Here is a 27,787-nt window from a genome sequence, read left to right on the forward strand (position 1 = left end):
TTTTAAGGAAATGCCTCCAAAATGTTGCTCAGTTACCTGTTGAAAAGTCCTCTGGCTCCATTCTGCAGGTTATACTGACTGAGCAAGGAATGCACATTTACATCTAACTTATACAAATAAAACAACATAATCTATTGTGGATTTAATTTCATTTTTGTATCTGACAAGATATTATCCTAAAGTTACAGGCATTTATGTATGCATGATTATGTTAGGGGCCTGTATGTATTTTATGTACTTTATTTCTGAGGGATTTCACTGTTTACATTTTACACTGTTTAAGAGTAGGCTTTCCTAATGCTGCGACAAGTGATAAGGATTTAATATAAATATAAGATTCAAAATTGTCTCGTGGCAGGAAAAATAACAATCCTTACTTTGAAAAGATACCAAAAGTCATGAGGAAAAACATGATATGAATAGAACTGTCTCAACCTTTCCCCCTTTAACTTTGGAAATGTCAGAATAAAACTACAGTACTGTATTTTTTGTTTTGTTTTCTGAAAATACTAATGAAATGTAGACTATTTAAGAGCAAGTGTTCTTTTCTCCAAGTCTTTATACTTGATATCCCAATGAAGTTTTTTAAGTAACATTACAATCAATATAATTTTAAACTTAAATTAAGAGAGGATAGTCTACCCATTGCCTCCTCAGTTTTCTACCAATGTTAATCAAAAATGAAAAGTCAGGACAGGTGGATTCGTTGGATAGATGACAAAGACAACTAGAAGATTACAGCTGCCCCCATTCCATCTTACTCCTACCCTTTTCCATATTCTTTTGTTGACCCCCCTTTTTAATTGGTGACTCCTTTGGGAGCAGACCTGCATTTGTGGGAGGGTACAATGTACGTAGCATACAGTATAGTGGAGAATAGAAAGTTGACATTTAGGACTGAGTGTAAGTCCTCAATCGGCTTACAAATCCAAGCTCAGGCAATTTAGGTTTGCTGTCAAACAGCTTTTTCTACAATATGACTTTCTGTAAATTAAGACTATTATTCCATGTCCTGCACTCTGGGATGACAGAGAAGGGGTATTGGTACATCTGTAGGAAAGGGTTATTACACCTGATCTCAGTTGGGTTCCCCCCACCCAAAGCTAAACATAAATTCAGTTTGGTAATCTCTTTTAAAAATTGTTTTAAAGGTATGTTGCACAGAACTGGATACAAAAACTGAGATGAAGTCCAGTATGGCAGAACAGAATGGAACTACTACTTCCTATGATATGGAAATTATGCATGTGTCAATGAAGCCTAAAACAATATTTGTTTTTGTAGTCCCATCCCATTGAAGGCTTCATATAGAGTTTATCATCAAGTATATTTCCCTGTCTTCTCTTTTCCAAGCTAAGCAAACCTATTACCTCTAATTGTTCTTGGTATATTTATCCTTCCAGGTGCCTTATTATCTTGGTTGCTCCTTCTAGTCACATTCTAATTTAATAATGCCCTTGCTAAAATTTGGTGTCCATTGCTGGCTGTACATAACCATTCAAGGTACATAACCAATGCAGTAAATGAACAGTTACTTCTCTTGAACTTGGCAATAGTCTTTGATTGATGCAATCTAAGAATACATTGGCTTTTTTCATCATCTTCTGTATTGGAAACTCAGCCTTTTCATGTATTCATTGTTCACGTCTTTTTCTTTGTTCCTTTTTAACTTTCTTGTACATTTTTAATCTTGATATACATAATAAATACTTGAATTCCTGAATTTCTCTCCTATGGGCAAGCTACTGATGAAAGGAAAATTACTGCTTGCACCCTCCAGAGTAAACCAAAACAGGGAGGAATGTCTCCAGGGAAGTGGGTGGTGACAGCAGTGTTGCCACATATCTTCCCAATAGTGTTGTGAAGGGTGTAGAGATTTAAGTGAAGGATTTAGAGATGTGCTCATGGGAAGCAATGGGGCCATATCTATTAAAGCTTGCATTAAGATTTATAATGCATTCACAAAACCATTTCCATATAAACTCCATTGAAATACATTGTACTGAATTCATGCAAAATCAAGGAGTAATTCCATTAAATATAATTCAGGTTTTTGTCATGACTATCCATCACCTCAAAGAGAATTCTTACAGCAAGCTTGCATTAAGCATCTGTTAAGAAATTTTTATATAACTTTACTAACAGCTATGTAGAATTTGTCTTCCCCAACATAGCTGTTTTCAGATGTGCTAGGACTGTAACTGATTGCAGAATTAACATTGTTCTTGTCTACGTTGGAAAAATGTGTACAATATTACACATTTATGAAATGCATCTAGTAGGCTTTGCTGTATTATGGAAGTAAACTCAAGCACTTCTATAAATATTAAAAAATGGGGAATCATACTCTGAAGTTACAAGAAGGTGGTACCAGCCTATACACTCACACATATTAAAGCTCTGTTAAAAAGGGTGTACAATGTGACAGCCTACATTTTGGAGCAATGCTTAATAACACTTTTTTTTTGGGAGAAAGTGACAGTTTTGACAGATATTTGTATTTTAAAAAGTCTTTATTACAAATCTGCTCTTTTCACAATGTGACTGCTATAAACTATGACACACTAATCACTGGTTGTGTGTGAGATCTGTTACAGTTTTTTCTATGACATCCAGAGAAGTTTTATGATTATGTCAATCTGTTAGAAAGAATCTCTTTAAAAGCAAACAGTAAAACAGGAGATATGTACAAGGAACCAATGAAACTCATACAATAAAATATTTCATCTGGATATAAATATGATTTCATAAAAATATGTATATAAATGGAATATGGTTTCTACACAGATCATGCTGACCAAATTAGAACCAGAGCCTGAACTTGCAATTGTTTATTGAGATAGCTTGTAAGCTTCAACATTCCAATATCCATTGACACCATTTTAAAAGATTTTCTATATATCATTTAGACAAAAAAACTGTACACATTAGGAGGGCAGACTGGCTACACGTTCTCTAGGCAACCAATGGGGCCATTAAGTGATTGAATGCATGGAATGGTAAACAGATCAGCCCAGTGCAAAGAAAGTTGTCATTTAAAGGAGACTCAATAAGGGTGCATTACTTCCAGTGTTTTCAATAAAAATATCACAGACATATAAAATGGCAGCATCTGTACTGCACATTAGTCTTAAGTGCAGCAAAGAAGCCAGGATATTCTAAGAAGTCTCTAATTGATAATAAGGTAACCAGTGCAAAGATGACACACTTGCATTATGCTGTTTTTAACAGAATATTTTAGTATTGTAAAAAGATGGCATTTAAAAAAATTGTGCATAAAATTAATAAGATTTGAGCTCAGTAGACAAACACACAGATACAATTTCCCAAATAGTAAAAGAAAAAGGCCTGCAAAAGGCACAAGAGGACCAAGTGGTAAGCACTCCAGACTATGGGAATACGATCCAGGAATTGAAGAAGATAAAGAAGAGGAGATGGTTAAATCATTCAAACAGTCTTCTAGACATCAGAACTGTTAGTTTTGAACCTCAAGTATACATGTTTCTACTGAGGTATAAAGCATCCAGAAGATAATTAAGACAACAGTGCTTAGCAAATCTCCCAGCATCATCCAATGTCACTCAATTTTCAGTAGTGAAACATATCTTATACAATCCTTGGCAAAGTGGAAGTGTGGAGTCACACACAGCCATATTCATACCAAACTGTTTGCTGATCAACAGAGGGATCGGCTGATGAAGGAGGGTTCTTGGAACCAAGTCCTTTGTTTGTTTCCTCAATGCCCTCTGCCAAAATTTTATTTTCTGGTGATGGATTTGGGCATTTAGCAATGTGAATGTCAATTGAACCAGCTCCCTGAAGATTGTCTCCTTCCGTACTGTTAGGAACAATTCTGACAGGAGTCCCAGCGGAGACCTCCCCACTTTGCAGCAATGACTTTGATTTGGTTTTAGATCCATATTGTAGAGAACAGGGTTGCTCTAAATCTACTTTTACCAGTTCCTGTGGCTGAGAGGAAAGATCATCCTTTGAAGTGGTGGAAGAAAAAGAAAAGGGGGGGAACAAGAGTGACCTCTCATCTTTTGGAGGGGCAAGAGAAAGGCGCCTGACATCAAGTTTTCGACAGCGAGAATCCACACTTTGCAAAGAACCCATTATCTTTGTAGGCTGTGATCTTTCCCTCAGAAAGCTCTGAGAAATAGAAGCTAAAGGCAGCTGGGAAGTCTGGCTGTCTGAGTCCTTGCCTATCTGCCTATCTGCAGCCACAGGCTTTGGAAGACTGTCATATCGTCTGTACACATCGGCACTAGTGGCTCTCAGAAGATCTGCTGAAGCCAAGCTATAGGCCCGGTTCAGTGAAGCGCTCTGCTTGCCCATGTTGTTATTCTGTTGAGAGGATGCCAATGGCTTTGATGCTCGACTGGCTTGATTTCGAGGTCCATGGGTAAGTTTGTTGGAGTTTGCCACAGGTTCTGATTCTGATGGTCCAGGATTTGGTTTCAGGTAGTGGCCTGGTTTAGCTGGTCTTCCATCTTCAGCAGCACTAGGCAACTTTATAGTTGGAGTGACATAACTGGTGGGTGTCTTGCTTGGCTCCTTCCTGTGTGACTGTGGAAACTGACCTGCAGGGCATGGAAGTTCGCTGGCTTTTCTGAAATAGTCACTAAGCAAGTCATCTTTACTGGATACATCCTAAAAAGAGAATTGAAATAAAATTTTATTTATTTATATATACTAAACTTTTTAAATACCCATTTCCCTCACAGAGAAGCTCTGGGCAGTAACTTAATCAGTAATTTAATGAATATTATTTATTTATCACAAAAATACTTATTCTTCATAATAACTTATCTATAATATGAAATACAAACCAGTTTTAATGCAGGTTCAGACCAAACTAAGTTACTTGCAACTAGCTGCACTTAGGCATTAAGTATCCATAGCTGTTGACTTCCAAGCAGACACACAGACACAATCCGAAAACATTTTGATGGTCTTGAGTAGTATAATTTTTAAGCAGAAAAGAGGATAATATAAATGTTTTAAACCAGGGATCTCCAACCTTGGCAACTTTAAGACTTGTGGACTTCAAGTCCCAGAGTTCCTCAGCCAGCAAAGCTGGCTGAGGCATTCTGGGAGTTGAAGTCCAGAAGTCTTAAAGTTGCCAAGGTTGGAGACCCCTGTTTTAAACAAAATGCTTGTGTAATCACAATTGAAGAACTATCTGCCATAAAATCCAGGCCAAATGGATATTTTAGAGCTATAGTGATTTGCAGTAGATTCCACTGAAACAGGGCATGACTGGACAGCCAACTTTCCAATATGGTAAAAAAATCTTAGGATGCATTTCTAGAATGCAAGGCAGCAGAAAGTTTAGAATAGAATAGAATAGAATAGAATAGAATTTTATTGGCCAAGTGTGATTGGACACACAAGGAATTTGTCTTGGTGCATATGCTCTCAGTGTACATAAAAGAAAATATTCGTTCATCAAGGTACAACATTTACAACACAATTGATGATCAATATATCAATATAAATCATAAGGATTGCCAGCAACAAGTTATAGTCATACAGTCATAAGTGGAAAGAGATTGGTGATGGGAACTATGAAATGATTAATAGTAGTGCAGATTCAGTAAATAGTCTGACAGTGTTGAGGGAATTATTTGTTTAGCAGAGTGATGGCCTTCGGGGAAAAACTGTTCTTGTGTCTAGTTGTTCTGGTGTGCAGTGCTCTATAGTGCGTTTTTGAGGGTAGGAGTTGAAACAGTTTATGTCCAGGATGGGAGGGATCTGCAAATATTTTCACGGCCCTCTTCTTGATTCGTGCAGTATACAGGTCCTCAATGGAAGGCAAGTTGGTAGCAATTATTTTTTCTGCAGTTCTAATTATCCTCTGAAGTCTGTGTTTTTCTTGTTGGGTTGCAGAACCGAACCAGACAGTTATAGAGGTGCAAATGACAGACTCAATAATTCCTCTGTAGAATTGGATCAGCAGCTCCTTGGGCAGTTTGAGCTTACTGAGTTGGCGCAGAAAGAACATTCTTTGTTGTCCTTTTTAATGATGTTTTTGATGTTAGCTGTCCATTTGAGATCTTGCGATATGATAGAACCCAGAAATTTGAAGGTTTCTACTGTTGATACTGTGTTGTCAAGTATTGTGAGAGGTGGAAGTATGGAAGGGTTTTTCCTAAAGTCTACCACCATTTCTACGGTTTTGAGTGTGTTCAGTTCCAGATTGTTTTGGTTGCACCACAAGGCTAGTCGCTCGACCTCTCGCCTATATGCGGATTCGTCATTGTCTCGAATGAGACCAATCACTGTTGTGTCATCTGCGAACTTCAGTAGCTTAACAAATGGATCATTGGAGATGCAGTCATTGGTATACAGAGAGAAGAGAAGTGGGGAGAGCACACAGCCTTGGGGGGCCCCTGTGCTAATTGTACAGGTATTTGATGTGATCTTGCTTAGCTTCACCTGCTGCTTCCTGTTTGTTAGGAAGCTTGTGATCCACTTACAAGTCTGTTCCGGTACCTGTAGCTGGTTTAGCTTAGTTAGAAGAATGTCTGGAATGATGGTATTGAATGCTGAACTAAAGTCTACAAAAAGGACCCTTGCATAGGTCTTTGGAGACTCAAGATGTTGTAGGATGTAGTGCAGAGCCATATTAACAGCATCATATGTTGATCTATTTGCTCGGTATGCAAATTTCAAGGGGTCTAAGAGCGGATTCGTGATGGTTTTCAGGTAGGAAAGCACTAGCCTTTCAAAGGTTTTCATGACTACAGATGTTAGTGTATTCATAAACCTGCTTGTTTTAAAATATTATACTAATATCGATGGAAGATAAGCTTATATAAAAACAAGGCTTCAGACTGAGTTGCCTCCTAACCATATTGTGATTAATGACTGTCAGTACATCTGAATATGCCTAGAGTGAGAACAGGACTGCAATCTTAAATTAATATAATACAAGTCCATTTTAATTGTACATAGAAGTGGATACCTTATAAGGATTACAGCCTAATGGAAACAATGAGAACAAAAAGTGCAGGTTGTTTTCTTTAAGGGCCACCAGACATTTCAACCTAATTAAGGAGTGGGTATTCTTTTTGAAGATGGACATGTCTCAAAAAATTCCTGCCATGAAGGGCATGTCAGAACATCTATTTACTAGGAGAAAAACTAGTAAAATTGTTTTTAAAATTCTAGCCTTCAAATTTGCACCCCATCTTATACTTTTGTCTTCCCCTCATAAAACAAGCAAGCAAGCAAACAAACACTGCCGTCTTTTTTGTATATAACTATGATAAAGGTCAGAACTTTGCCTGCATGCAAGTTTAGTCTTTGTTATTTCTATCTGAAAGGTATATTAGCAGTACTATCCATATGGGTCAAACATTGCCCACCCCTACTCTTAAAATATTCTAATAACTTATGCACTTTACTTTTACCTCCATTCTGCTTTCTATGGTGACAAATAAACTGAATTACTACAATTACCTACATATAATAAAAATAAATATAATATATGAGCTGCTGATACAGTTCTACAGGGGAATTATTGAGTCTGTCATCTGCACCTCTATAACTGTTTGGTTTGGTTCTGTAACCCAACAAGACAGACACAGACTTCAGAGGATAATTAGAACTGCAGAAAAAACAATTGCTACCAACCTGCCTTCCATCGAGGACCTGTATACTGCACAAGTCAAAAAGCGGGCTGTGAAAGTATTTACAGACCCCTCACATCCTGGACATAAACTGTTTCAACTTCTACCCTCAAAACGATGCTACAGAGCACTGCACACCAAAACAACTAGACACAAGAACAGTTTTTTCCCAAATGCCATTACTCTGCTAAACAAATAATTCCCTCAACACTGTCAAACTATTTACTAAATCTGCACTACTATTAATCTTTTCATCGTTCCCATCACCCATCTCCTTCCACTTATGACTGTAACTTTGTTGCTTGTATCCTTACGATTTATATTGATATTGTTTCCTGATTGCTTATTTGTACCCTATGACTATCATTAATGTTGTACCTTATGATACTTGATGATGGTACCTTTTCTTTTATGTACACTGAGAGCGTATGCAACCAGACAAATTCCTTGTGTATCCAATCACACTAGAATAGAATAAAAAATTCTATTCTATTCTATTCTATTCTATTCTATTCTATTCTATTCTATTCTATTCTATTCTATTCTATTCTATTTCATTCAATAATAATAATTTCCGTGAATTTTTATCAACAGAACCAATAAGAGAGAGGTGTCCCATAGTATGCAATGTAGTATCTCCCTTTCATGATCTTCTATCCCCATACACACAACAAAGTGTTTTCTGCATAATTCACTTACTTTCATTGGAGATAATCTGTTGCTTTCTTCCAGGAATTCTTCTAAGGTTACCATCTCATTACCCGGAGAGGCAGAGCGGTGCTTAACAGATTGCTTCTGTACATGATTGCCTTTCTGAGATGTATCATATAACAATGAACCATTCTTATTAAATGAGGGACTCTGTTTAGTGTTTGAACCCACAACTGCAGAAGAGGTGGAACAAAACAGACCATCTCTAGATGTGCCAAGCATATTTTTCATTAGCACCATATCTTCACTGCTAAAGCTTTCTGATCTGTCACGAATATAGTCATAAGATCCTGTATCAAGAAATTCAAAGATATAAAATCACCTTCATTTATTATATTAAAAATATTTGACACATCCTTATAAAAGGACTAGGGGCACCCATATATACAAATACTGATTTATTATTTGCATTCCACAGAGTCTGCATTTTACAGAACAGGGGAAAAATGCAAGCCTTACCCAAAAGATTAAGATTTAATTTATGAACATTCCTGCCTAATAATTAAGGGACTGTAGTACATGAATATTGTTGTGAAAATATCATACCTTTCAGGTTTAAAGGGGAGCTGTTAGTGGATGCATTTTCACTGTTCTCTAAGCTATTTGACCCAGACACTGCAGGAAATTAAAAAGAAAAAGAAAAAAAAACCAGAAGAAAGAACAAAAAAATCAGAGATAGAGAGGATTCTCAGCTTCTAGGCTGCATCAGGTTAGAAAGAAAGAAGACCATGTTTCTCCATTGGAATAATCACCCTCTAAAACCAATTTATTGGAGGACATGGGTCAACAGTAGAACAAATGCTCTGCAGCAAGCGTTTTCAGGTTGGGTTTTTCTATCTGAAAACTGCTACCTGTCCATATTGACAGCAAAAGATAGAGGGACTATGGTGCCTCAGGATAAAACAACTGCTTATTTTTCAAGAAACATCTTCAGTAGCACCAAAGAAGTCTGTATTTCTTCTCATGTTATGTTATTTATCCACAAGGGGATAAAACATCTCTTTAAAATAGAATTTTTTGACTTCATCCACCCTATTGCAGCCATTTTCTTCTGTGAAAATAACCCTGAATATTTGAGGATCATTCCCATCCAAGCCCAGGATCAGAATCAAAGGCAAAAAGCTTAACTTACTGTGCTGCTTGTTAGAAAGTTGTCCTGCAGAGGAATTAGCATACAGATCATCATCCGAAGTATGGTCTGAAAAATGTAACATTTTTTAAAAGTGTTGTTTGCTCTTTGACATGTGATATATTCAGATGGCTAGTATGTCAGTCATTATCTGCAGGCTGGCTTCTCTTCAAGGATGTCTGTCTCACCAAAGATAAAGTAGGTAGATCCCTTCCCTTAAACATTATCATCTATGGATCTTCAGAAGCATGCCTCTTCCATTGCAGCCTGTACCCTATGGGACATTCTCCCCCTTGATATCCAGCAGATCCCCTTATCCTTCCAGACAGCAGTTAAAACCTGGCTCTTCTGTCAAGTGTTGGGATAGGCCAAGGTCAAGGTGGTATGAGAATGCGGGTACATCAGAGAAGTGTGATAGTGGTGTCAGGTTTTTCTGCTTTTAGCTTTATATTGTTTTATACTGTTTCATTGGCTGCAAACCACCTTGAAGGTTTTTTTTTTTAGTTGGTGGCTATGTAAATGTTTTAAATACATAAAATTTTCTTTCTTCTGAACTTCATTTCTCAGGAACTAATAATATCTTACTGGGAAAAAAATCCCCATGAAGATAAGCATGCTATACACCTACCTTTTAGTCTGTTCGGTTGTCTAGAGATTGGAGCAGAGAAAGTCCTGGAACTGGAGTCCACATAGCACTGTTTAATAGCAGGATCTCTTGTATTTTCAATGTGGTCATTGCTGCCTCCACAATGTGAAACTCTCTTCAGATTTGAATCCCCTAACATCAAATGGGAAAACATTGAAACATTCAAAGAAGTGAGTGACAAGAGACTCATCGCCTTAGAAATGCATACTTAAGAGTAAAATACCATCAAATTCTTCTGATTTTAAAATCTTTTCATTTATGAACAGATATTATCTATTTCTATCCAGTTTTCTAACCTAATTTTAGATCAGCAAGAATGAGTGACAAAGGAATGAATAGCACTTTACATACATTACGGAACAGAATGAGCTACATATACCAGGGGTGAAATCTAAAAATTTTCCCTACCAGTTCTGTGGGTGTGGCTTAATTGATGGGTGTGGCGTGGTGGTCAGGTGACTGAATGGGCATGGCCAATAATAATAAATAATAAAAATAATATACAAAACTTGGAGGCACCGGTCTACCTTCTTTAAAAATAGAGGCCTGGTCTACCAATTGCCTTTTACTGAGAAGCCTCGGTCTACCAATTGCCTTTTACTGAGAAGCCACGGTCTACCAAGTACCTTTTACTGAGAGGCCATGGTCTACCAAGTGCCTTTTTTTGGCAGGCACCGGTCTACCTTCTTTAAAAATAGAGGCACTGGTCTACTAGCTGCCTACAGCGCTGATCAGCTGTAGTGCGGCTCTTTGAAGTGCCGTGGCAGTCATTTAAGGTCATGTTTGCAGCTATATCACCACTGAGAGCTTCCAGGGACAGAGAAGAGGAACAGCGAGGCATGGGCATTGGGGGAGGGGGCAGGGATTTTTGCTACCGGTTCTCCAAACTACCTGCCCCAATCGCTACCGGATCGCGCCATCCGGTCCGAACCGGGAGCATTTCAGCCCTCATATATACATCATATGATTGTGGGGAGGGGAGGAATAACTTGAGTTATTGGCTGAAAACCTAAGCACAAGTGTTTTTGAGTATTATACCAAATTAAGTGGAATTTATTTATTAAAAAAAAAAAGAAAGTTGAGTAGGATTTGGGTTCCGAGCCTCTCTGTTCAATATTTCAGTTCAACATTTGCAACACATATCCTTTAGGGATTTCTGTTGCTAATATTATTTAATACTGCAATCCATTCCACTCCACTAAATATATTTGCTATAGTAATGAAGCAAGATGTATTCAATATTATGAGAGAGAGCAGAATTCCTTCTTTTCTGGAAAAAAATGTCCTACTTGACTTTTTAAAGAATAAATTTGAAGGCCTTCACATTCCAATTGTTTCAAGAGCAATGTTTCTCAATCTCAGCCACTTGAAGAGGTATGGACTTCAACTCCCAGAATTCTCCAGCCATCATGGAGAATCTTCACACATCTTCAAGTGGCCAAGGTTGAGAAACCTCCTTCTAGAACTATCTACATGAAATTCAAAATGGCACAGATAATCCAAAAAGTAAAATAGTAAAACCTCAGTTATTTACATTTTTATAAGTCTGAGAAAGATATAAAGAGACTGAGCCATTTATCTAAAATTATATATAAAATTTCTCCTGCATTGTAGAAGCTTCTGAAATCACTCATAGCAAAGCTGGTCTAAGAGCATAACATTTTAAAGTCAACTAAAACAGCAAAGAAAAGGCACAAACCATTCCATGCTATTGAAGTAACATGCTAAACTTAATAAAGCAAACCCTGGCTGAAGCAGCAGAAGACAAATCAATTACATGTAGTTGCAAGTAGATAAGCATCTGTTGAATATAGTGTTCATTCTGCTGCACTGCTATGGCATTTAATGTTAACTGTCTAAGCACAGCTGCAACTGTGGCTGCTTACTATCAAATTGCAATGGTGTTTGCCAATCAGAACAAAAATCAACTTTAATGCCTATTTTGAAGCGACTGTTGGCTTAGCATTTTAAAAAAAGCAAGACATAGATTATTATCAAGCTATTTTCATCAATGGCAGAGGTCTCTGTATTTTCATGTTTACACCGCAATAATATTAGACAGCAGACAAGCAGCACAATGGATATAGGAGAAATTGCAAAATTTGTTAGGAGTTATTTTTTTAATGCAGAATAGAGTATTATTAAAAGGATGCATTGCCAGTGACACAGCAACAAAAAATCTATTTTAACATCTGGACAGGACACGAGGCACATGGGCAAATTTGCAAAGCATTAGTGTAGTACACAACAGGTTCACTTACTCAATATGTGCACCATCACCAAAAGTACTTGCAAAACTATAGGTACAGTATGTCATGCCCCATTAAAGTGTATGGCACTGAAGAAATATTCCACATTGTGCACCAAGGTCCTTCATTTTACTGATGGGAAAATGTTGTCCGTGTTGACTTGATTTGATCTTGGATTTATTCTGTCTCAGTTATACGCTGAGTATCTATGACTGTATATAGAAGGGCTCTAGATTTCATTTGTTCAAAAATAAAACACTGGAAATGCATTGGGAATAAATGATAAGAGAAGAGGTTAGAAATCTTTTGTTTCTGAGAAAGAAAATGATTCATTAGGAGAGGATGGGATGTCAGTAGACGACCAGAACCGGAGACGATTAGAGAGAGATGAGTTATTCGATGGAGACTTTGGAGACTTTTCCTTGGGCTTGCTGGTGGTTCTCAAAAAGGCAGTCTTTTTACGTTGAGCTGCTAAGTGTTATCACCCAGAGACCCCAGAAAAGAGAAAAAAAATATAACAGAAATAACTAAAACATAATTGCAAACATCCAAGAAAACTGTTTGACATGAACAAGGACTAAGCATTTCTACAGTCCTTGTTAAGCAGATAAGGTTTACATGAAATAGATAACTATCTACAGCAGCCGCCTTTAGAACAGTCTTTCCCAAGTCTGGTTCCACAATAGATTGTGGCTGGGGGAAAAAAATCCTCACATCATTTTTGCACATTAGGCAATGCTAATGTAGATGTGCTAATTTTTATGCAGAGGATCTCTGAAGCCTGAAAAGTATTTCAAGAGTTCCTCCAGGGTACAATACTGTTAAGAAAGGCTGCTCTAGTATTTATGATTAAATATACATTATAATTTCTTTTATGAGATAAACATATTTATTTATTTGAGTTCATAAAAATCAAGCAGCTTACAATAAAAAAACCAACATAAAATACATAATATAAAACAAAAATAAAACCATACAGCAACCAGGCATTATCCATACAACCAGGAGGCCAGCTCAAACCCATGGTCAAGACCTCAGGCTCAAACTCAAAGTTACGTTTTCAAGGCTTTGCAAAAGGCCAATAAGGACAGGACCAATCTAATCTCAGAAAGGAGGGAATGATGTTCCAAAGAGCGGCTGCCATGGCAGAAAAGTCTCTCTTTCTGGATCTCGCCAGTCAATACTCCCTAGCTGATGGTACCTGGGGATGCCTTTCCTGCCAGTAACTGGCTCCAGGAACTGCCATGCTGCTGCATTTTGCACCAGTCGAAGCTTCTGAATACCTTTTAAGGGCAGCCCCACATAAAGCCACTTGCAGTAATCCAACATAGAAGTTAGAAGGGCATGAGTGACCATGAGCAGTCCCTTCCCCAGTCCATAAACAGGTGTAACTGGCACCTAACATGAAGCTGTGCAAAAGCCCTCCTATTCGAGGCCACTACCTGGCCTTTGAGCAAGAGCCATAAGTCCAGGATGAGGCCCAGGATGAGACACATGGTCTGTCTGGGGGTACTGCCAACCCATTCAGAACCCATGAAATGTCTCTGAAACCAGAGATCCCAAAGAGATACTCAGTCTTGCTTGGGTTGAGCTGAAGCCTATTTTACTCATCCAGGCCTTCATAGTCTCCATGGCATCACTCAGGTGACCTGGAGTGGAGATATTAAGCTGGGTATCATCAGCATACTAAGGATACCTCACTCCAAACCATCAGATGACCTCATCCAACAGCTTCATGTAGAAGATAAATAAGAAGAGAGAGAACACCAAGCTCTGAAGCACCTCGCAAAGAAGGGATTGCACAGATGATGGAAATATTTTCTGGACTGGACAGATGAAGCTTGGATCTTTGGGATCCAAGCTTCATTTCCTCAGCTTGCCATGGAAGTTCCCTTCCACATGGGGTGGGAGGGGAAAAACTTCTGTGCTAGGCTTAGGGAAGTGAAGATCTGAGGATTCCAGTTTTGTTTCTCCAGCCCAGTGCCAGAGTTCTCTTCTGCTTGTACAAGGAAGGGAGGAGAATTCCTGAACTGGAATGGAGAAACAAAGCCTGCATCCCAAAGATCTGAGCTTTGTTTCTGCAGTCCAGCACAGGGAAGCTGCCTGCCCTCCTTTCACAGGAAATTGTTTCCCTCTGTCTGCAAAAAGATCCAAGTGGTCAATTAACAACTGCAACTGGGAGAAACAGGATTGTAGTTTGCTAAATGAAGCAGTCACATGGGCATCTCACTTAATGGCTGCTTCATCCAATGACTGAAAAGCTGGTCCCAATTATGATTATGAGTCAAGGATTATCTGCACAGTATCATTACAGGTCAAGAACATGTGTTAGGATAATCAACATAATTTCCTGGTTTCGTAGCGTTTAAGTCAATGTAAGAATTAGGGACAGGTCTATTCCAGAAATGTTTTTAATTGAAGCAATTATTACCCATCAATTATTATCAACAAAGTCTACTCAATTCTTTACATATTATGCAATAAAAATCATAAGCAAAGATAATATATTATTAAGGATCCTTCACATTTTTCATATTTGGATCTGTGTTGCTGATTCTTTCCTCTTTGCTCCCTCTGCTGTCACCAAGTCAGACCACACTTTTCAATGCAGAAAAATTAGGCAGATTACAAACAAACTCTGGGGAATGTTTCTGCTTTGTAGAAAAATCCCATAATACAAAAAATCACTCATCATTGCAATTAGAAACCAAGCTTATTAAAAGAATGCACTTATACTATGAATGTAGCCTAAAGCAGCTAATACTTGATAAACACGTAGAATTAGTATGTACATTATGGCATATAACAATAGTGCAATAGTTCAGTTATAGTTTAGTTAGAGCTCCACATGATTGATAGAATAAACAGAAAATTAAAATACAAGTCTAAGAAAAGCACTGCAATCTTAAAAGAACACAAAAACAATACCCAGAACAACAAAATGGCAACAAAAACAACTTGGTAAATCTATGAATAAAGATAAACCATAATAAAAATAAATCTTCAGGGCTCTAAAGACAAGAGTCTCACCATTAAAAAAGCCCTGTTTGTTGCTGAGAATTATGATGCACTTTGTACTTAAGTATTAAAAATAAATAAGCCTGCATTGCAAAAAAAAAAAACCCAAACGTGTTTGTCATGTGAAAGAAACATCTGCTTAATTTTCAGAATTAATTCCAAAGTGGCAAGCTTGAGCCTGAAGCTGACAAGGAACTCCATGCCAATGGATTCTTTTTATTTGCACAAGATTGGTGTCAACAACTCTACCCTAGTCCATATTTCTAAATAGATGAAAGGAAAGGGAAAACACCGTAACAGAATAACAGAATAACAAGAGTTGGACAGGACCTTGGAGGTCTAGTCTAACTCCCTGCTTAGGCAAGAAACCCTATACCCGTGATGGCAAACCTATGGCACGTGTGCCAGAGGTGGCATGCCGCGCCCTTTTTGTGGGCACGCGAGTCGTCGCCCTAGTTCAGGTCTGCCATGCATGCGCGCACACCTCCCGCCAGCCAGCTGGTCTTCGGGTCTCTGCTGCGTATACACAGGGGGGGGCACTAGGGGGGCCACACACACATGTGCTGGGGGGGCAGGATGCATGTGGGGATGGGGCACACACATGCACGGGGGACAGGGTGCATGCAGGGGGCCATGAGTGCATGTGCGGGGGCAAAGTGCGCATGTGCAGGGATGGGGCACATGCACGTGGCCTGCACACACATTTTTTTTTTTTGTTTACATTTATATCCTGCCCTTCTCCGAAGACTCAGGGCGGCTTACAGTGTATAAGGCAATAGTCTCATTCTATTTTTATATTTTTTTACAAAGTCAACTTATTGCCCCCCCAACAATCTGGGTCCTCATTTTACCTACCTTATAAAGGATGGAAGGCTGAGTCAACCTTGGGCCGGGTTTGAACCTGCAGTAATTGCAGGCTGCTGTGTTCTAATAACAGGCTTCTTAAAAGCCTGAGCTATCACGGCCCCAAAACATTATGTTTTGAGGATCAGGCACATGCACGTGTGTTCGCGCACACAAGCACGTGCTTTGGGCACTCAGTCTGGAAAAGGTTAGCCATCACTACCCTATATCATTTCAGACAAATGGTTGTTCAATCTTTTCTTAAAAACTTCCAGTGTTGGAACATTCATAACTTCTGGAGGCATGTTGTTCCACTGATTTAATTGTTCTGTCTGGAAATTTCTCCTTAGTTCTAGGTTGCTTATCTCCTTGATTAGTTTCCATTGATAAGTCTATACTTATGGCTAGTTCTTTCACCTAGATACTTAATAACATTTTGTTAAACATTTTGTTAACCAGTTAAAACTGGTAGTCCGTGAGAAAATTTTGGTGGTTCACGGAAAAATTATTTGCATTTTTTATATTACACTAAATACTATTTATGTTTTTTAAAAATGCAAATTAGTGGTCCATGGGATTTAAAATTATGAATTTAGTGGTCCCTGAGGTCCAGAAGGTTGGTGACCCCTGACCTAAAGGATATCAGTGCCAAACATGAGTGATAATTAATTGGAGTACAAACTCAACATGTTCTTAATTAACAAAATATTGTCAGCAAAAGCTAATCAGGATGGTGCTACAAAACTAATTCACTCTCCAATGAAATGCAACGCCTACCTTTGACCATGGGTCCTGCCTTCTGCTCTTTGTCTTCCACAAAGCTGAACTCTTTGGAGGTAGTTTCCAGACTCTTCTGTTGCTTGGGTAGCTGTGATGGAGATTGTGAACCTGTTGTCTCCATGCTTTCTAACTGAGATGGAGAACTATCTGTGGAAGATTTCACTCGTTCTCTTGTTGGCTCTTTCTTTGGCTTCATGAATTTAGCCAAGGCTTTAGCTCCTATCCAGTGGTTTTTCCTATTATTGGAAATTTTTAATAGGACAGCAATATTTTTCCTCTTACATTTTAAACAATAATTATTTCACTTAATTTTCTCATTCTCTACAACAGGGGTCCCTAATGCCCGGACTGTGCAAGCGGCAGGCAAGCATACAAAGTTCCATATGCATTAGCAGTAGGTACGGGCAAAACCACCCCCTCTTCCCCCACCACACTACTGCGGCCAGTCCACAGAGCCACAAAAAGCCACTCTACAGCAAGAAAGTCAGCAAGATTAATTAATTAATTAATTAATTATGACTTTTAAAAAGTGGTACAAATGGAATATTTCTGAATTCTGTTGCTTATAAAGGTTCTTTTTTATTATGGCCATAAAATGGGGTCGCCATATAAAAGATCTATTTAAAATCTTTTTGGTAGAAAACTAAGAAGTCCTTATGGTCCAATCTATTTACAAATTACCAAATATTTTACTACCTCTCTCAGAGGATAGTTAAAATATAAGCGGTGTCCTGCTGCGTTGATACCCCTCACCCATCCAGTCCAGCAGTCTGTTCTCACAGTGGTCAACCAATGGCACAAGGAATCCCACTAGTTTTTTAGCAGATGGCACATCGCCATCAAGGCAACACACACATCCTATGTTTTCTATGAAATGGTCCAACCTTTTTTTTGAACGCAGTTAAATTGGTAGGCAGCACATTTTGTGGTAGCAAATTCAAAAGTTTAATTACACACTGTATTTTTTTCCCCTTGCTATATTTTTCCAGGATTCTATTGAAATTGGGTGACCTCTTATTCTAGGAAATATTTGAAGTAATGTCATATTTTTCTTCCATTGAACTTTCCACTCTTTTATCAATATATCATGCTAGACTTGATAGCTAAAATAAATATTTGGCATTGTTGAAAATGTAACAAGCAGGTTGGATCTTTTGTGTGTGCGTGTGCATGTGTATGTTGGCAAAGTTGCAAAGCCTAACAATGACAGAAAATGTTTTATTGTAGAATAGAAAAAAATTGAAAAGCTGCAATGTCCCTGCAACCTGAGATTCTTATTAACTTGCACTGATGAGGGATCATTGGTGGTCTCTGAGCTTGGTTGTTTTCCTGAAGATGTTTCATTATACAAACTAGGTAACACTATCAGTGATGTTATACCTAACCTGGATAATGAAACATCTGCAAGAAAACAACCAAGCTCAGAGACCACCAACGACCCTAATTTCAACACTGAGCTAGAAATATTCCCTTTTAAATTGCACTAAAACCATATATCTCTTCAAAATATACTGAGTTAGTATTGTGTATGTTAATGGTTGCAAGGATTTTATATGTCTTTTATTGGAAAATATCTTTAATTCCCGCTTAGCAGTGGTGGGTTTCAAATTTTTTTACTACCGGTTCTGTGGGTGTGGTTTGGTGGGTGTGGCACGGTGGGCATGGCACGAGAAGGATACTACAAAATCCCCATTCCCTCCCAATCAGCTGGGACTCGGGAGGCAGAGAATAGATCGGGGTGGGGCCAGTCAGAATTTTTACTACCGGTTCTCTGAACTACTCAAAATTTCTGCTACCGGTTCTCCAGAACTGGTCAGAATCTGCTGGAACCCACCTCTGCCTCTAAGTATGGTTAACTAAACTGTGTGAACAAGCTTTGATGCCTAGATTAACTTTGTATTTAAAAAGAAAATCCAATGCAGAATTTAATTCTAATTAGAAACCATTCTTATACATGCAATTGTGCCACATCCAAAATTGGGGTTTTAGAAATCATGTCTTAATTTGATGTATAATTTGCAGTACTGATTCAATGTACTGTCTACTATCTATATTTTTTTCTGAAACAGAACCCTATAGCTAAGTGACGGCGTTCTCATGTTTTCACTTATAGAAAGGGCACCATGGTTTACTTATATGTCAACTTAGTAAGTCCAAGTGTGATGACTGAAGTACAGCTTGTATCTTATGAATTGATGTGGATGTGATAATTAATAAAACATGTTTTCCTATATAAAACTTACTTTTTTGGAGTTGGATCATAAAACCTGTATTGATCCATTATTTTCTCTTCCAATTTTTCTTTGTGTCTCCTTAAGGCATTTAATTTATCACTGTTAAAAAAAACATACAATGAAGAGAAAATTAGAAATTTACAGTTATTTGCTGAGGAGACATTACAATGCTAAAATTACAATGCTAAAATTGAATTACAATATTTTTCCAGGAAAAGAAGTCAATATCCCCGATAGCAACATAAAAAATCCCTATCTAACTTAATATCTAATTTAAGCATACTTAAACATACTTAAATATTGCCTGAGAAATATGCCTATAAATAGGATTGTTTCTTTTTCTTTCTTCTCCCTCTCCCTCCCCCCACCTACCTACCTAGCAACCAATCACAAAAAACCTGGTGACAAGAATTACAATACACTGTGATATGACTTGACCGTAGCAGAAATTATACATCAAAGCTCATATAGGACAACACGTCATGCATTATTGGTGCTGACAATAATGGTGACTGAGAGTAAACCTTTCATCTTTTTTATTTAACAATGACTTGCACCTATTTTCATACTCAAACATCAGACTAAAACATACACAATGAACTGTATGCTTACATTTAGCAAAAGCATGCTACAGTTGCAGAGAAATTTCATGTGTTGCTTTTTGGCTGCCCTCAATGATCTCCTTTAAAAAGTTTTCCTGCTCCCTCATCCCTGTGACATAATATTAATCTCATAGGCCAAGATCAGTATGCAAAAGGATTGCTTCTCTTACATATATTGCTTTTGTTCCTCGTGGTATTGTTCTTTATTCTCCATGTTCTGCTCCAGCAACATTTGATTCTGATGACTTAATAGTTGGATTTGACTGAGAAGATGATGATTCTCTTCTTCCAAGTTTCCTTTTAGTCGAGCAAGCAGCTATTGAAGAGACATACCATGGAAGAGATTTTCAGCGCACATTTGTCCACATGTTGCAAAGTAACCAAAGCGAAGACTTTTATTTATGAAAAATCTCTGCTCAGTGAGCAGGTCTTTGAACTTCAGTACCAGCAGTCATAATACAACCACCAGCACTTAAATACACAATTAGCACTGAGAAAATTAAACATAATCAGTACTAAATGGAAGGGACGTGGTGGCTCAATGGCTAAGATGTTGAGCTTGTCAATCGAAAGGTTGGCAGTTCAGTGGTTCAAATCCCTAGTGTCGCGTAACAGGGTGAGCTCCCGTTACTTGTTCCAGCTTCTGCCAACTTAGCAGTTCGAAAGCATGTAAAAATGCAAGTAGAAAAATAGGGACCACCTTTGGTGGGAAGATAATAACATTCCGTGCACCTTTGTGTTTTAGTCATGCCAGCCACATGACTAAGACGAGTCAGAAATAACTAGCACATATGTGCGAGGGGAACTTTACCTTTACCTTCTTACAATACTAAATGCAGTCAGGGAAAATTTTAAAGGTTATTACAAGTAGTCATTGACTTACAACAGTTCGGAATTGCAACTGCTCAGAAAGGATTGCAAAATGTTGTACCACCACAAATGTGGTCACATGATGGAGATCTTGCTACTTCACACTTACAACCAGTTGTCAACACCCTGCAACCATGTGATTGTCATTTGCAATCTTCTCCACAGCTTCCCCTGAAAGTCAACGGGGAAGCCATCAAGGAAGTTTGCAAGCTGCTGAGAAGTATGCAAGCTCCTTCTCCTCTCTGGGGGGCTGGTTAAAAGAGCTGCTTGTCAAGGAGAGCTGAACTCCCTTGGAAGGATACAGAATCAAGATCTGTTCCCAATTGAAGGAGTTCCTTTCTGTCTATGGAGAGAAGCTAAACGCCTTTAGTGAGGTGCAGAAGCAGAGCTCAAATCTTGAACATGTGAATTGCTGAAGGAGTTCTTTTCCATTCATAGAGCAAAGCTGCACTGTTTTGGCAAGCAGTTCTTTCAGCTAGCCTTAGAGATGAGAGGAAGCTGAAATCCAAGCAGAGAGTGGAGAGGCAGCACGATAAGGAAAGGAGTGTAGGATGGTTCAGGGGAGGCCTGGGGAGGCCAGGATCAGTCCATTCATAGATGCCTCTATGCTTGGGGGCTGAAAATCCTGCTTGGAGTTGAGCAGGGAGGATTTTCAGCTCCAGAGCCTCTCAGGGTCTTCTTCCTACCTCCCGAGGTATCCCACATTCCTTATCTGGAACTCTGTCTGCTTAATAACCTGTGAGATTTAATGACCACAACCAGGAGTGCTAGGTTTAGGGTCATGCAGCAGTGAAGCACTACTTTGCTCAGTGACCAAGATTACAGTCCCAGTTGTGGTTGTAAATCAAGTATGGAGTTGAATTTTTATTTTCCTCTTTTGCTAGCCTAGAAAAGGTAAAAACAATTCTAGGACAGGGTAAATGGAGGGTTAGAAAGATTGTCCTCCCTACTGTCTCTTTTTCTCACAATTCAATTTTTAAGATTGAACATGAATTCCAATCCTAACCCATGGTTTTAAGAGTAAATCAGTTCTAATAGATTATGCACACTACATCTGTTGAATTGCAATGATATTTCCCAGAGTTGTAATATTTTTGGATTTTCATAACACATAGCACTCACCTCACAGTGGTTGTCCAGTTTAGTTAAGGTGATATCCATAGTCTGGTGCTGTTCCTTCAGTTCATCATAACGAGCTTGCCAACGGTTCAGCTCAAGTTGAGAATTATTCAAGGATGTTTTCAGCTCCTTAGTGTGACTATGAAGCTCTTCGTACTCAGCTTTCAGTTTGGTGTGTGAGATATTCATCCTCGAAAAGAAAAGCAAAACATTCCCATTCAAATGCACAACCACACTGTTAATTACTTTTTACTTTTGTAGAATTTAAATCTTAACAAAGTTAATGGTTAAACAATGGTTTAATCCATTGTTTTTACCACACAGATATATTTATATTTCCAAAATTTGAATATCCTATTCAATTTCTTAATATGCTATTATATTACTTAATATTACTTGCTTGTTATGGCTTTACATCCTTTATTTTAGTAGAATAAGCTCCCTTCGTTATATGTTGTCCTATTGAGAAATATTATTGTTGTTATTATACTAGACTAGACTAGATCTTGATTTAAGAGAAGTTATATGGGTGGGAGTTTCTGTCACTACCAAATTTGTTAAAACAAAATTAGTCTTTTGTATTACAAAACAAACTGATGTAAAATTTGAAACAACATAAAGTTGTGCAAATGCCCAAATGCATCAGTATTCCAATGACATAAATTGTCAGAAATAATTAAATTGTAAACCAAACACCAGACTACTTTGGATACAATCAACTTAGGCCACTGTTTGAGGGACAATGTCTTGATGCAAATATGCACCCTTAATCCAATAAAATATAAATAGTTATTGTGAGCAAGTACAGCCACTGTAGCATAAATGTTAAGGATACCCAACTAATAGGCAGGCAGTCATTTGTATACATTTCTAAGAGTGATATGGATCAACCAAATTATCCCATTAATATACATTAACAACCTGCATCACTTATGAAAACAGATACCTTTCTAGTTCTTCTCTAAGCTTCTGATTCTCTGCAGTCATTATTGTACTTGTTCTCTTCTCCTGTTGTAAAACATCTTTTTCTGTCTTTAAAATCATCTCCATTTCTTCCAGTTCAGTTTTGCGTTCTATTAAACTGCTGTATCTGTACGAAATAAATATATGTGCAATTTTGCCTTAAAACACATTATAAAGCCTCTATAAAATTTTCAAAGTAATCCAATTCAACAAGAGGGGACAATATCAATTATTTTGAATGAATATGATTGGGTTGCCACAATCAGCATAGAAAGTTTAAATAAGATTTCTCTTTAACAATAATTTTTATTCTGTTGTTCTTCCATACGATTTCACCCAAAGTTAAGTATTTTTAAGCATGTTTCATTTGTTCCCATTCAAATCAATAGAACATGAACTATTGAATTTTATCTACATTACGTATATATAAATCAAATTTGGGCATATACATGATATATATTTTGATGCCTATGTGAAATTTTCAAACAAATCCAATTTAACAAACAAGGGCGCAATACCGATACTTGATTAAAATATGTATTCATTCATTTCAAAGCAAGTTATTTTGAATGGATATGATGGTTATGTTGCCCCAAAACTAAGTTTCTGAATGATATTTATTGTTCTTAAGAACTTATGCTTTAGGGACATCATCTAAACATCATTGGCCGTAATTAGGGGTGAAATCTGAACTGGTTTGCTGGCTGTGCATGTGTGATATATGCACAGTATGCACCAAACGTGTGCTGTGTGTTTAAAAAGTTAGTTAAAAATAGCTACGATCTGATGATCACCTGTGCCGCGCAGTTTAGCTTTCTAGCGGTCTAGTGAAGCTAAACAGCACACCACAGCTGATTCCCCCCCCCCCTTGCTGTTCTACTTACCTTCCCAAGTCTCCTTTTGGTGTGTGCTGTGCATGCGCGCGCATGCAGTATGTGCCAAAAGGGAGCTTGGGAAGATAAGTAAAACAGTGGGGGGGGGGGAACGACAGCTTTGGCATGCAGTTTAGCTTCACTAGAAAACAGGAAATCCTGCTTTCTACCAAAGCTAAACGGCGCGGCACAGATGATCATCAGATTGTAGCTTTTTTTAACTACTTGTTCGACTGAACCAATAGCTTTTTTTTACTACTGGTTCAACCAAACTGGTAGTTTTTATCACTACCGGTTTGCCCGAATCCGAGTGAACCGGTAGCATTTCACCCCTGGCCATAATGATAATAAAGATCAGATTTTCACCATATGAAAATCTTCCCTCCATCTGCTGTTATTAGCTACAGAAAAACTTCTACTATGAAGTAAAACCATGTACCTTTCCCCTAGATCTTTGTGCTCCAAGTCAAGATTTTTGTGCAAGGTTTTTAGGTTGCTGTGCTGCTTGATTAGTGTTTCATATTCTGTAGACTGCCGTTCATGCAGCAACACAAGGTGTTCATGATCCTGAAGAAGGGACTCGTATTCTGCTTTGAGCTGCTCTTTCTGCTTCAGCAGGTTGTCATATTCATGCTCCTTGGCCAGCTGCTGATTCTGGAGTAAGGTATTCTGAGTCATCAAGGATGTACTCTGGGAATTTATGGTTGAATTCTCTACCTATAGTTTCTCAAAGAAAATGACAAATCTACTATTACAAAGAGCGATCCAGTTTCTGAAACTGCCTAATAAAACATATGCTTATGGCTCCTCTTTCCTACCATACCTCTCTCTGCTCTATCTTTAAGAATTTTCTTACTGGCTTACTTCCAACTATTATCACTACATTGCATGGATTTTAACCAGAACATCCACAAACTCCATTTAGTAATTTTAAACACAATTTCCCTTCTATTTTAATCTATGTTTTTATTTTTTACTCTTTTTGCCTTGTCTTTGTTTTTTTATATCTTACAAAAAGCAAAAATAAAGTATTTTAACAAACCAAATCCAAATATTTTACAATTTTCTCAAAAAGTAGGATACGCAATTTATTGCTTTGTAGGTTCTTGAAAGGAAGATACATCACACTGACATTGAAAGTAATTTGGATTAATGATAGAAAATAGTTATTTTCTGCTTCCTCTAAAACAAAATGCCTAGAAATTTTCAGACAGATTTCTTCTGACCTGGAGTTTAGCTGTTTGTGTTTGCATTGCAGTGTTATGCTCTTGAAGGAAAGCATTTTGCTTTTGTAGTGTCAGGATCTGGCTGTTGAGGGAGCCATTCTGCATTTCCAAACGTGCTACTTGCTCCTTATGAAGCTGCAACCCTGTTTGCAGGGCTGCATTCTGAAGAGAGAAAAAAATAACTGGTAAGGTAGGAGAGAATAAAATGTTCACATAATCTAAGATCAACTGCTATACAGTATATAACTGCTATATCATCCAGGACAGAAAGTACTTATGGGGTTTGCTTTCTTGCTATATTTGGCTATAACAGCTAATTGTTCTAAGACAGCAGAGCAATAGATGAACCATTATGTTGACGCCGTGAGGGAATAAAAAGTCATAAGAATGCCACATCACAATCTCAGGAAGTTCAATTCAGCAAGGAAACCCTTCTGCTTCTGTCCATCAACCACAAAGACTGTACCTGTTTCACTTGCCTGTATTTTTTTTTCTTTTTGTGAAATTACTGTGGAAGATTGTGAGCTAGGAATTGTCTTTTTAATATCCCTACATTCCTTAGAACAGGGCTCTCCAACCTTGGCAACTTTAAGACTTGTGAATTTCAATTTCCAGAATTCCTTAGTCAGCTTTGCTGGCTGAGGAATTCTGGGAGTTGAAGTCCACAACTCCAAGTCCAAGTCTTAAAGTTGCCAAGGTTGGAGACCCCTGCCTTAGAAGATTTGAGGTGATTTATGGTAGTTCCTGCCCTCAGTCCAGCTTCTTTTTGAAATCTACCTTAAAATCTGAAATGACCGAGGTTTTGCTATATATCCCACAGGAGTGGGAGATGATGGTGGTGGGTTGCAGTTAACTGTTGTTATGTTTGTGCATCTCTCATTCTGTGGTTTTTTCAAATGGCAGCACCTGCAATTTGCACAAGAGGATGGGTATTGGTTATGCCTGTGTTCTACTGGCTAACAAGGCAACTGCATTCACAACTGCCATACTTGTTTTCAGGTAGCATTGCAGTGAGGCGGTACAGAACTGTCCATTTCTTTTTTTGAACAAACAGTCACCATAAAAGTGATCCAGCATCCTCTTTTCAAGTTCTTTTCAATCTAATTATTATGAAAAATGCTACCACCCAATGAAAGGAAGAAAGGCCTTCTCCGCCCTTTTTATTTAGGCAACTTAGCCAACTTGAAAGAAAGGTTAATGTTTAGAATGGTGAAACACAATAAAGAAAATAATTGTAAGTATTATTTATAGGGATCCTTCACATATTATAATATGCTTCTGAAATGTTATATTAAAAATATGTATTTGTTGCAGCTTAGCACAGAATGTGTTCAGAACCAGAGATGCATGGAGTAGGCAGAACATACACATGTTCAAATATAACCCAATAATGAATTAAAATATGTGAATTGTTTGTAATCTAAAATGGAAATAAGCTGACATCTTACATTCCTTTCTAGCTCTATAGCTCTGTCCTTCACTTTGAGAAGCTCCATCGTTGCTTCCTTCTGACAATTTTCCAATGGTTGATTCAGCTTCTGCATAAAAGTTCCCTCTTCTTGATTCTGCTTAAGACATGCAAAATCCTTCCTCATCTGTAAATGTAGGCAAAGATTGTAATGTGTGCAGTTATTTACTTGAAAAGATGACACAAAATTTAAGCTAATCCTCCAACAAAAACAGCGTTAGATAGGAAAAAAACTTCACGAATACAGATCAAAACCCTACATGATCAACTATGTTTATTAACTTCCACTGAAATCAATTCTGGAGATTTTGTCTCCAAAACAAGTGCATACATGTTACCCATTTATACAAGAGTTTATGTTTGTGCATGTGCACACATGTTTAGTAAGCGTAAGACTTTTAATAGTTATTGCTGCCAAGCAATTATGCCTAGACTACTGCAGTACTGAGGATGGATTTATTTAGAGCAGCTTACACTGGGCAAACTATGGTAGAAACTTTAAAAATGATCTTTGGTTCATTGAACTGCAATCTTCTATGTATGTTTACTCTATAGCTAAATCCCAATCAATGTGAAGTTTTTAGTTTGGCTGTAAGAATCTGTAGCATGCTAGTCCTGTTCCATTCATATGTTAATCAATTCTCTTTTCTTTTCCCTCCATGAGGAGAAAAGAATAAATGTCTGAAAAGGAGAACCTCTCTATTAATGGATTACAATAATATTCGGTTAAGGATTCTGTTTTCATTCATGAGCAGAAGTTTCATAAATTTTAAAAAATTATCCATTGCTAACATTCACTTCCTACATGTAGAAGGCAATAAGAGAGCAAAGCTTAGTATGTTCATCTCCATTGAACTTGAAACGATGCTACTAGCATCTCCTGTTTTCAAGCCCTTGTTTTCATAATTTGCAGCTCCTAATCATTCCTTCACTTTGAAAAGTGCATCTTCTGTTCTCAATAAATCTAAGATGATCCCCCTTCCAAATTACAGATAATTATTTAGGAGAAACCCCTTTTAAGTAATTGTAAAATAAAACTGCATAGAGTTCTAAGCCAGGGGTGTCAAACTCAAGGCCCCGGGCCCGGTTCCGGCCTGTGCGGTGCTTAGATCTAGCCCTCAGGGCTGCCCTGGAACCAGCGGACCATGTGTGGCCCTTCTGAGCTCCATTTTCACTGGCAGAGGGTTGCAGGAGGCTGTCACAGCTGAAAATGGAGCTTGGGAGCCCATTTTCGCTGGTAGAGCATTCAGGCCACCACAGGTGGCCCCAACATGAGGCCACATGGCAACGCCCACCCCAGCCACACCCACCCCAGTCCCCCGAAGTCAAACACAACACTGATGCAGCCGTCAATGAAATCAAGTTTGACACCCCTGATCTATGCCATAAACAAAAACCAGAGACCTTTACCAATAGATTA

The 27,787-nt window shown here is 38.0% G+C and overlaps 1 protein-coding gene across 2 annotated transcripts in view; it reads right to left on the reverse strand.

Moving 5' to 3' along the window:
- Window positions 1–2,816: 2,816 nt before the first annotated feature.
- The window catches only part of CCDC88C (coiled-coil domain containing 88C), a 109,061-nt gene continuing 84,090 nt past the window's right edge, over window positions 2,817–27,787 (reverse strand). The window contains exons 18-30 of one of the 2 annotated variants that reach the window (XM_058162566.1): window positions 26,348–26,494; window positions 24,900–25,061; window positions 24,113–24,390; window positions 22,785–22,928; window positions 21,842–22,028; window positions 20,020–20,165; window positions 19,257–19,346; window positions 17,011–17,249; window positions 10,106–10,255; window positions 9,481–9,546; window positions 8,895–8,963; window positions 8,337–8,638; window positions 2,817–4,653 (exon numbers count right to left, since the gene is read on the reverse strand). In XM_058162566.1, coding sequence (XP_058018549.1) covers window positions 3,640–4,653; window positions 8,337–8,638; window positions 8,895–8,963; window positions 9,481–9,546; window positions 10,106–10,255; window positions 17,011–17,249; window positions 19,257–19,346; window positions 20,020–20,165; window positions 21,842–22,028; window positions 22,785–22,928; window positions 24,113–24,390; window positions 24,900–25,061; window positions 26,348–26,494 — 2,994 coding nt within the window. In that variant the 3' untranslated portion in view covers window positions 2,817–3,639. The remainder of the gene's footprint in view (window positions 4,654–8,336; window positions 8,639–8,894; window positions 8,964–9,480; window positions 9,547–10,105; window positions 10,256–17,010; window positions 17,250–19,256; window positions 19,347–20,019; window positions 20,166–21,841; window positions 22,029–22,784; window positions 22,929–24,112; window positions 24,391–24,899; window positions 25,062–26,347; window positions 26,495–27,787) is intronic. The other variant, XM_058162565.1, reaches the window with a different exon arrangement.

This window comes from Ahaetulla prasina, chromosome 1 (genome assembly GCF_028640845.1).
Source record: "Ahaetulla prasina isolate Xishuangbanna chromosome 1, ASM2864084v1, whole genome shotgun sequence".
Lineage (NCBI taxonomy): Eukaryota > Metazoa > Chordata > Lepidosauria > Squamata > Colubridae > Ahaetulla > Ahaetulla prasina.